This window comes from Poecilia reticulata, chromosome 1, assembly GCF_904066995.2.
Source record: "Poecilia reticulata chromosome 1, P_reticulata-male-v2, whole genome shotgun sequence".
Taxonomy (NCBI): domain Eukaryota; kingdom Metazoa; phylum Chordata; class Actinopteri; order Cyprinodontiformes; family Poeciliidae; genus Poecilia; species Poecilia reticulata.
Window position 1 is genome coordinate 26570921 of NC_088830.1, and position 11612 is coordinate 26582532.

At 37.2% G+C, this 11612-nt stretch overlaps 1 protein-coding gene across 1 annotated transcript; it reads right to left on the reverse strand.

The window, feature by feature from the left end:
* Positions 1-827: 827 nt before the first annotated feature.
* LOC103469896 (homeobox protein OTX1 B) lies at positions 828-11387 on the reverse strand. The gene is made up of 4 exons (XM_008417942.3): positions 11131-11387; positions 8567-8745; positions 5722-5873; positions 828-3036 (listed from the first exon to the last, which is right to left on the reverse strand). The coding sequence occupies exons 2-4, from the start codon at positions 8661-8663 to the stop codon at positions 2251-2253; spliced, it is 1035 nt and encodes a 344-aa protein (XP_008416164.1). The 5' UTR covers positions 8664-8745; positions 11131-11387; the 3' UTR covers positions 828-2250.
* Between the last annotated feature and the right edge of the window lie 225 nt (positions 11388-11612).

Here is an 11612-nt window from a genome sequence, read left to right on the forward strand (position 1 = left end):
CCAGAGCTGGACGTGTTTGTTGTTACAGGCATAACAAAATAAATGATGAAACTCAGAAATTAAAGTTCATGAAGTTGATTTAACAAGAGACAAGTTGTCTAAACTTTAAGTTCATTATTCTTGAATTGTGAGTTTTAACAATGAAATTTAAACTAAATAATTATTTCACAAAATGCAAGAAAAAACTGTCCTCACCTGGTTAAAGAGCCACATTTCTCTGTTATTTTACTCACAATATCAAGTTAAAATACCTACTTTTTTACTTTAGAATAATTTAAATTCTTGTTTCAAGTTGCATGAACAAAATTTTTGATCTGATAATGAATTTTATTAAACTTCACAATGAATTCAGCTCAGAAACATTCAGTGTGATCAGGACTTTATCCTCAGGCTTTAAAATAAACATTTTCCTTAATAAAACACCAGAGTCAGATCAATGTAACGCACTTCCATCTCAGGATACAGAAACATGCCGCTAAGCATTCTGGGAAATAGTTCTCACTCCTGTCTTTGTCTCCTTTCAGTTTTTTAAGTTCAAACCTAAAAACTCTAGTTTCTTCAACTCTTGGAGGTTCGACAAAATTAATAAGTTAACACAACTTACTGCTGTAAGTTTATCTTCTACAAACTCACATTTAGGTTAAAAAACTAAAACTGGCTAAATTTATTTGACTCAAAGAGTAGAAGACAGTAGAAACAACTAAATACATCTCCAATGTTTAACAGTGTAGCAATAAATGCAGTAAAATCAGTTCACCACGTTGTTTTAAACCAGAGCGACTAACTAACTGCTCCTGCCAACACTGGATCTTTAGAAATGACAAACATTTCTCGGGGTTTAAACAAGACTTTATTATAAAGACACAAATGTACATTTTTATAATCTACAGCATTCTGACATTGTGATACAAATTCACATTTTGCTTTTCTTTCCCTTGCAAAGAGCAACTAGGAAAGTGTGACAATCCCAAACAAGTGCTGCAAACCGTTCTGCGACACTCTCCTGTAAAATGGAGATTCTGAGATTCAGGCTGAAAATCCCAGCAGCATCTCGTTGTTAAAAATAAGATCTCAGCCCGTCGTATTGTCCAACAGGTGGCTGTTTCTCCCCATCTTGTACGTTTTTATTTCTTTCTTTCAGGGAACAATCGCTGAGGTGATCCCAGACTGTGTGTATCTCCAGAGGAGTTTTCCTGTTAAAGGCCTTCAGTTGGAAATAAGTCAGTTTTTATTTTCTTTCCCAAATTCTGGAGTAGAAAAATAATCCACAAGTAACAGCAGGGTTGAAGTCAAGGTGTAGCTGCTCAGTGCATGGTTTCAGTTCATTCACAGGTACGTCTTTAAAGGGGCAGCATTCTGTCTCTTTCAGGCACATAGTGCCACTTTTACAGCACAACTATAAGTAACTATGTTTACTTAAGTTGTTTAAAAAAATGCTATATATCAAATATGATTTTAAAGAAATTTTACTTTGTAATTTAACGCCTTGAAATTGGGTCTCTGTCTCTTTAAAAACTCCAGCTCGTTCTGAAACTCCGCCTTCAGGAAGTCATCACAACATCACTTTATTTAAGACAAGATAGTATCATAAACATGAAGGAGTGCTCATAAAGTCTCATTCAGTAAATAATGACACTTTTAATGCAAAGTTGACTCTTCTACTGAATTTTTTATGTTAATTTTAATAGAACTTTACATTGAAAGGGTCATTCTTGACCGAATAATGCAAAGTTTACGCCTTTAATGGACTTTTAATGTGACTTTTAGTGCATGGCAGTTTATTTACTGAATGACAGTTCATGACAACGGTCGTAAAGTTCATGAACACTCCTTCATGTTTATGACAGTGTCATGTCAGGTTTATGGACACTATTTTAAATAAAGTGTGCTCGTCTTTAACCCTTTAATAGTGTTTTTTTTTTTTTTTTACCAGTGTTTCACTGAGAAATGGCTCATATAAGGAGTTCAGCAGATATGCAGTTACATCAGATGTTTGCTAATTGCTGCAGGCTAGTCTGAAGGAGCTGAGTGGGGGCGGAGCAAAGTCCACCTAGGTGTTTTGTGCAGCTGAATGGTTGCCAGGGGAGATGAAAGGATTTCTCAAATGAGGGAATAAGATGAAAAAAAACATACGTTTTTCATAACACTGCCCCTTTAAAAATTTCTTTTCTATTAGATTCAGGATCTTCAATTTACAAAAAACAAACAAAACGAAGGTTTTTGAGCATACTAAGCAAGGAGCAAAGGAAGTCACAGAACCTGGAAGCGCCAAGAGGCCTGGTCTTTGTAGTCCAAACAGTCGGTAGCGTTGAAGTTGAGCTTCCAGGCTGAAGCTGCAGTCTGCTCCTTGTAATCCAGACAGTCTGTGGAGTTAAAGGCCAAGCCGGGCGCGCTGTACGTCTGGTGGTGGTGTGGCGGGTGGTGGTGGTGGTGGCCCGTCGTCTGGCCAATATGGTGGTGTGGGTGTCCGGTCATGGAGGAGCCCGTCATGGGGCTGAGCTGGTGCGGGTGGTGCGGGTGGTGGTGGGAATGCATGGGTGCCAGGTAGGAGCCACACTCCACCCCGCTGAAGTAGGAGCCCGACGCCGAGGCCGGGTAGCCCTGGCTGTACGCCGCCGTTTGGCTGTAGGACACCGGATAGGAAGCTGCTCCGGCGTTCGAGGAGGAGGTGGCGGAGCGCTGCATGCAGGATGCACTGGTTGGAGCGACCGGGTCGGGCAGGTTGGCCGGCGCCGGGGCTGGGGAGATCGGCGCCGGGCTCCAGATGGACGACACCGGAGCGGTGACGGAGGTAGAAGTGCTGATCAAAGCAGGACCGCCAAGACCAGAGGAGACAGAGGACGAGGAAGAGGAGGAGGAGGAGGTAGAGGTGGAGGCGGAAGAGCTGGACACAGCCGGCGGAGTGAACTGGCCGCTGCTCTCCGATCCAGTGCTCTCCCTGGTCGGAGACGACTTCTTCTTCAGTGGTTTTACCTTGGCGCTGTTGTTGCTCTGCTGCTGCTGCCGACACTTGGCTCGCCTGTTCTTGAACCAAACCTGAGGAACGAAGACGTTAAAAGGTCATTACTGTACATCAGACTGGGACTGAAGCAATTAATCTGATTAATTGTGATCAATCACAAAATTGTGATTAATCGTGAACCTGAAACGATAGCTCGGGAGGTTTTCCTACACAGTTATAACCAGGTTAATCCTTGATTAATCTTGATTAATTGTGATTAATCACGATTAATTGTTGATGAAAAGGGGTGCGGGTTGGAGTCCCTCTGTCGCCCTGCTTTTTTTTTTTTTGCCGATTTGAAGGGCAGAACATCGACTCAGCAGGAAATTTAATGCTTTTGATTATTTATGCAGTGTTGCATGACTCTGTGTTTAATGATGTAAAGCACTTTGAAATGCCTTGCTGCTGAAATGTGCTATACAAATAAAATTTTATTTGATTTGATTAATCGGATTAATTGTGATTAATCGATTAATGGACTTATTGTCAACTTATTTAGTAATCAAATAATCACTAATTTGGCTATACAAACTCTAAAATATGCCACTTGCTGAATAAAAAACATTCTCAGAGCATAAATTAAGCCACACTCCATGCCATTGACAGTGCGATTAATGTGTAAATAATGTGACTAATCACAAATAATCATGAATGATCTCATTAATCATGATTAATCACGATTAATCATGATTAATCGATCAAAATTATATACATTTTACATTTTATATGGAAACCTTCTTTGTAAACATGTTTTACCCAGAACCCCTGAAGGAACATAGCTTTAACTTCACCTGGTTGAAATTTTGTTATCCAATTATTAAAAATAGTCAACAGATTAGTATTATTTTAGCTGAAGATGCATATTTTGCTACAAATGATCTACCATATTCAAAGGAGAGCCATGTTATTGCATTTTAGGAAATAAAATGCGTATTTAAGGAATTTAATTATTTGTTTATTTGCAATATCAATCACATTGATATTGTATGAATTAAGCTTAAAAAATCTGCAGAATGTACAATTATTAAAATCCGATTACTCGCTTGCTCATCAGAATAATCAATTACTAAAATAAATCTACGTCAGATACATAAAACTCAGAGTGAGTCCAAACATTTTCTTCTTAGTTAAACTTCTCTGGCATCAAACAACAACCGGAGATGCAAAATGCTGACTTCTGCCTTAATTAACTGTATTTCTAATTTAGTGTCTCACCTCCAAACTGGATCAATAGAGAAAAACTTTCTACATGAACTGACCTGTTTGACTTGATACTTCAGGGTTTTGGGTGTCTTTTATTAAAATGTTGTGATCAGTTAATATCTGACCTTCAGTCTTTTTTCACTATTAGTTGATCCCTGAGGCTAAAGCTAATGGCTAATTCAACATAGTTCACCAAAGTGAACTAGTTTCCAAAAATAACTTTAGTCTAAATATATTCATGAATTGCATTTTGCAGACTTTTAAACTATTGTCACAGTTGCATTAGGTGGCTGTTCACAGAAAACCCAATGATTATTTACGTAGGAAATCTGAGTCTTTTGCAAAAACATATAATAAAAAGAAAAAAAAAGTACTAGTGGTTAAGGTTAAAGCTTACTCAGCTTTGATTGTTTTTATTAAGTGTTTTTTCTTTCCATCTTCCATTTGCTTTCCTTTATCACAGGAAGATCATTTGTGGAGTTCTGCCTCATACTTTCCTGATTTGTGTAAATAATCATCAGACTTTCTGTCAATAACTGCATGGCGAAAGCTTAAATGTTCATAAAAATAATATTCACTATGATGTTTTTGAGAAATCAGTTGTTTGTGGATGGTAAAAGTCCATTTAGGTTTAGTTAACTTCAACCTCTGGGGTCAATAATCAGGATTTCTACCAAATGAAGGAGCCAACACAGGTAAGATGTTACCTGGTTATAACCGTGTAGGAAAACCTCCCGAGCTTCAGGTTTTCTATGATTTAGATAATTAATGACTAATAATTACTATTTATAAAACTTAAAAGATGATGATGAGATGTGCCACATTTTGTCAAAATCTTTTCATCTTCACACCTTTCAGATTTCGGGTTAATTAAATTCTTTTGAAGAAAAAATATCTGTAAGATAAAGAAAGCTTTTTTTCTTTTCCATTTACCTAATTCATTTTGTACAAAAACAACTTCCTAGTTTGTAACTTACTGTAGCTGTGAAGCTAATACAACAATATACATTTGCTGCATTTTGCTAAAATAATCTTTGTTTCTATAAAATGTAACCCACAATGATAATAGAAATGTTGAAACTTGGACGTTTCTCAGATAAAACAAGGAAAAGCAGCCGGTATTCCAGCTCTAATCCCGGCTGAGGATTTCTAAAGCTAGCTAAGGAAAATCTCTGAGAAGCTTTTTAGATAGAAAGCTCGTCATATCAAAAGCTGCCAAACTCTCTCCTTTCTTTAAAGACTTGTCTAAACTCGACTGAAAGTCGCTGAACATTTCTTGCTCACAGCAAAGTTAATGGAGCCCGAGGTGAAACACAGATGAGTCTCACAGGAAGTGACACTGAATCCTATTAAACTCTTTACACTTTATTTCCTGAAGTTGGAAGCTTCAGAAAACGCATTTAAGTTTAAATTTAACCTTCGACTCCAGACTAAAAAAAAAAAGAAGCCAAGTCAGTATTTTTTCCTCCTCCAGATGAGAAGTTGTGTATTTTTTGTGACTGTTTCTCCTCGCTGACCTGCACTCTGGACTCTGGCAGGTTGATTTTCAGCGCCACCTCCTCCCTCATGAAGATGTCTGGGTAGCGCGTTTTGGCGAACAGAGACTCCAGGATGTCCAGCTGCGTCCGGGTGAAGGTCGTACGTTCCCGCCGCTGCTTTCGAGGGTTGGCTGATGGAACAAAAAAACAAAAAAAATCACAAAAAAGTGTTATTGTTGATCACCATGCAGGACACTTCAAAACCCTGATAAAACCCTAAAGTTAAATGTGCAACTGTGCATAAAGCTTCGGTCTAAACTTGTTACGATTTTCCCTCAAGGAAAAAAAAAAAATCAGCTTTCAATGAAAGAACAAATCAACATCATAAACATGGAAAACTTTAATTATAAAGTTGCAAAACACAACAACCAAATTCAAAACTTGGAGCGATGAACAAAAATTGCACAAACCCAGTTTACTCAAAACTTTTGTGGCAGAAACTTGGAAAGCAACCTGATGGTTTTTCTCCTGACATTACAGGTGAGCGTCTCCTGCACAGCGATACCTGCTTTTATTTAATCACCTTCATGTTAAAAACTTCAAATAAATTAAATCTGCTGTTTAGTAAAAATCTGCAATGAATAATGAATTGAGTCCATGTTTGATCTTGATTCAATCTGAAAAAGTGCTTAACGTTTAACTCTTTTCTGTGTTTTTACAAAACAAATTAAGTTTGAATAAATCTCAAGCTGTGTCTTAAAGACTCTATTGTCAATTTCAGTTTTAATCATTTAGATTTTGAGCTACTTATGGTCAAATTCAGTTCAAATTCCTTCAAAAAAAAAGCAGCAAAAAGCCCAACATGTAAAACCAAGTAGAAATCTTCAAATCAGACACCAACTTCAGAACCATTAGCATTTTTTTTTTTTTTTTTACAGTGCTTGCATTCTGCACTGTAAAATGACACTGGTGTGCAACCGCTGGACATGCAAGCAGCAGAAAACTAATTACAGACGCAAATGACAAAATCTTAATTTCAGAGTGCTTGTCGCCCCCTGATGGATTGCAGTCCTGGGCAGAGAGCCATTTTGCCCGATTAAAAAACTGCCACATCCTGGTGTAATTACACTGCAAACAATTTGGTCTGTTTGTCACCAAGTTACTGTAACAACAACAGCTCTTTACTGCATCTCACTAAAGATTCGGTCCTGTTTTCTGTTTGCTTCACGTTTTCTGGATGAAACTCGATGCAAAAAACATGACAGATTAGAAGATTGTAAACATTTTGTGGGCTGAACTGTCACTATATTTTGGTGAACTTTATTTATTTTGCTCTTTTAATTATTTAATTTGACATACATTATGAAATGTTAACTGTAAAAATGTTTTAATCATCCATGAACTGTTATTGTTTTGCAGCTTGTCATAATTAATCCTCAAACGAGTTTTCATAGAAACTGTTTGCTTGTCGTGACATTTTGCTTCCGTTTCTGCCGACTCCTTTGTAATTGGGTATTATTGGTGTTACTGTTTGAATTGCACAATTAGATATTTCTTTTATTTGCATCTAATTAAATTGTTCTGATTCTTTAATTTTTCACAAAATCTAATAAAAAATAAAAAATTTCCTGTAATAAATTTGCTACAACCAAACTATAACATATTTTACAGTAATAACTAAATTATTCAAATTGAGTGAATTTGTTACCAAAAAGATCAAATAATGGGCTTTTGTTTTTGTTTGTGGCGACTTTGGGAACCAAAACATCATAAATTTAAATACTGAGTTAAATTCCTTTTCACTGAATAATTGTTTGATTATTTCGCTCATTTAGTTGGTTTTTCTTTAGCTGTTATTTAGAAGCCAAGATAGAAAAAAGGAGTAAAACCTGAGAAGTATTAATAAACTTTTCAAATATATTCTAACAAGTTGTCATGTGAATCTTTTGTCCTGACAGCCTCTGCTAAGATGTGTCAATAATAAGTTACTTGAGTACATTTTGGAAAAACAAGTTTTACTACACCACACCTTTTACTTTTGCTTGGCTAATTTTGCTTTGAAGTGTCTTCACATTTACTTGAGTAAAATTTCTGGATGCTCCCACTATGAGTAACTTTACTGAATGAAGAATAAAACTTGTTTAAATCAGAAACCTCCAGTTTATCTTAAAGTGAGACGTTGTGTTTCTGCACAAGCTGCAGTTTTATTGTAAAGTTATTTTCCATTTGCTGAACCTGCTGGGTCCCTTAGAGGTCAAAGATACAGTAAACACTGAATAGTGTCACTGGAAATATCTTAACCTGCTTTATATATATATCTAGGAGAAAGGATTTGTTTTGCCTACATTTGATTTTATTATTATTTTAATCTGTAAAATGCAAGAATGTGCTCCTAACTTTATATTCTTGTCTGCCTGGTGACATTATTAAAAAAAATAATTTTTAACATTAAATCAGATGTTATGATCAGTATTTGAATGGACGCTATATGTTTGAGTAATTCTTTAGGACAGCTACTCTTTAGTTTTATTCTGGATGTTGTTAGAGCTAAATCTTACATTTCATTTTCAAACTTTACTACACCGAAATCCAAATAATTTAATGTGAAATATCGGATAAAATCGGACAATCGTTCATCTTTACAGTAAAGTGGATAATTGGTGCCGGTGAGTTTCGCTAATTTTAGTCAAATTAAGAATATGAAGTGCTTTTAGGTAGGATTCAGCTTGAAGCGTAAAACAAACACACCAGCTTAGCAAAAACTCATCACAAAAATAAGAATATATTCTAAAACAAGCACCTGGAAGTGGAAAAAAAAACAAGACATTTTGGAGGTTTTTGTTTCCATTTGCAGGCGTCATTTTGTGTTTGACTTCGTGCGTACCGGGATAGCCCACGGACGGGTGCAGCAGGTCCATGGCGGCTCCGCTCAGGCCCAGCCCGCTCATGCCGTACGGGGCCTGTTTGAGGTAAGACATCATGCTAGAAGCAGCGAGGGGAGACCGGAGTCTGGGCGGACTGGACAGGTGCGGGTCCCCGGTGATCGACTGGGACCGTCGGCTCCTGCAGAAACACACACGCGCAAAACTCAAAAACTACGTCAGGTGAAGGGAATTATCTACAATGCTGACTCCCTCAAATTAACGAAGAACTGCTTCAGCATCTTTTAATGTTATATTTTAGAGCTGCAGATGTCATAACTCCTGATTTTAAATAAAATGTAACACCTGATATTCCCATTTTGTTCCGAACTGAACTCGATCAGTCGGTGCCTCCAAACGGGAGCTTCATTTTATTTTATTTTATTTTATTTCTAAAGATAACTAATGTAGCATTTAACGAATCAAGCACGTTTGTTTATATGACGTTAAATAACAGTTTCATTCAAGCAGCTGTAGTTAATTTACTTTGGTCACCAATCAACTTTTAGAATTGGACGGAACATGTCGGTTCATTCAGATCTTATTTTTAAAGTGTTCAGCAGAAAATAGTCAAATTAATTAATAAAGAGTTTAACAAGTCCCTCAAAGTCAGAAAGCTAAGAATGGAGAAAGTTTCTGTTTTGAGCTAAAAGCTGAAGTTTGTTTGCAGAATTAACACAAATCTTAACTATCGCTAAAAACATTTACATCCCACCTCAGAATAGGATTTTAAAAGTTTTTTTTTTTACTTCTTCAGTAATGCTTTATGTCTTTAAACCGTGATCTCATCATTTGTTTCTTTTTAACATGGTGACACAAGGCAGAGAAAAATATTTATTATAAAAATGTAACTATTGAAATGAGTATTTAAATTTATTGGCTGAATGTCTTTAACTTATTAAAATTTGATGAAAATCTAACTAGATTTACGCCAAATGTTAAACACGTTTCATTGGTTGAATTCCAGTCGGGTTTTTTAAAGCATAAGATGTTTAAAACTTTAATGTATTGAGTTGAGGATAAACTGCTTAAATCCCATATTAATGATTTTCTAAAATCTTATTTTTAACATAATATATTCAACAGAACAAAAAAAAAAAACGAACCCTGATTTTAGCTGAATTGTAATATTTTTATTTATTTATTCTTTTATGCTGATGATTCGAACAATCGTGTGACATGGAAACTAATCGACAGCTTCGAGGGAATGAAAGAAATGAGAAGCTGAACGGAAATGAAGCAGCTTTCAGTCCGAAACGAGTCAACATGATGGGTTCTCATTTCATTTCCCTGCCCGTCGCGCTCCGGCTTTCATCTCCGTGATGTTATCATTAATTCAGCCATTAAGACGGACCTGCGGAGACTCGCGTTTGAATCTCAGGCCGCTGGAGGATTTCCTCCATCCTCTGAGGGAATGCGCTCCTGAAGAGCCACTCAACCCGAGGCGCGGCTCATTGCACCGCGGATTAATGCTGCAGTTTAAACCTGTTTATTTCCACCTCGGACGCAAACAGAAGCAGCTTTTGGAAGGTTTTTATATCGCATCCAAACTCGGCTCGACTGCATTCGGACACGCGTAATTGTGGACAAATATTATTTAAAGAAGGTTGATGTTTTTCTAAATGTATTTATGGTATTTACCAAATGAATTTAACAGCCCGCTGATGGAATCATCATCAGTTTGGGTGTGAACCAGCGCATATTCGCAAAGTGAAGCTCGTTTCCGCCTGAAAGCTGAACTCAGGCATCAGCGCTCCGCTTGTTTCCATAAACCGCAGGAAGCGCCCGGATTGCGCAATGTAAATGCGCCGAAAACTGTGTGCAAATGAGCTCCATTATAATTTAGATTAGATCTACAGGCGGCAATTAGCAGAGAGCTCTTATCTGAGCGGAGTGTCCGCGTTTCTCCAGCCTGTTTCCACCTGGGAAGTTTACATCAGGAGTAAACCTGACAGTGGAGTTCATGTCATGTTTAGGTTCCGCTGAGAAACTCGTCACTTCAGAGCTTCATTTACGCAGTTCTTTGTCCGTTTTGACGCCAAACTGCGTGAAAGTGACTGTACAAAGTTTATCCACGGCCTGAGTTATTTTACACGAAGTGAGCTGAAACAAATGTAATCCGAAATGGAGATAAATTCAACTGGGAGTATTTATGTTCCTATCAAATAGACTTTTTATATAAAATATTTTGTAATATTAATGATTTAATAAATAATGTTAAGAACAAGGCTTTAGGAAAAGCCGCCATGCAAACAGTTTTATTTTATCAATTTGTTTAATTCGCGACCCAAATATGTTTTGCAAGTTACCGCAATCCAGCACGTTGCGTGATTTTTAGGGTTGCAGAAAAATGGACAGAAAAATATCCCAGTAATTCCAGCCGCATGGAATTACATGTTATTACAGTAAAGAAAGAAAGAAAGAAAGAAAGAAAGAAAGAAAGAAAGAAAGAAAGAAAGAAAGAAAGAAAGAAAGAAAGAAAGAAAGAAAGAAAGAAAGAAAGAAAAAGTTAATTCCCAGGTCTCACCTTTCTCGATCTCCTCTGTAGATTCCCGTTAAATATTAAACCAACGATATTTATCCATATATTTAGAAGATATATCCACATCAGGGAAGATTTATTCGGTTATTTTGAAGATCAGCTCCTCTTGTATAATTTCACACCAGCCTCCAGGCCGAGACGTTAAAGAAAGAAGAAAATAAAAGCCTAAAGTCGCTGTCTGGGTGATCCGCGGCTCTTCTCTCTCCTGCTGCTGCTGACGGACGGAGATTGATGAAGGTTTGTGAAACCAGCTGCTCTATGAATCAAGCAGCCGCACATTCGGCCCCCAGCGCTGCCGACCAATCACAGCGCTCCGCCGGGGAAGCGGACCAATCAGGGCGCGACACGTCACATTGAAAGTCGAAAAGTTTAGGCGTAAAAGTTGGAGCCGTTCGGCCTGCAGGAGAGGGAAGAATAAATCAGCTGCCTTCATTAATGCTTAAACTTTAAAATAAAGGTCAATATTT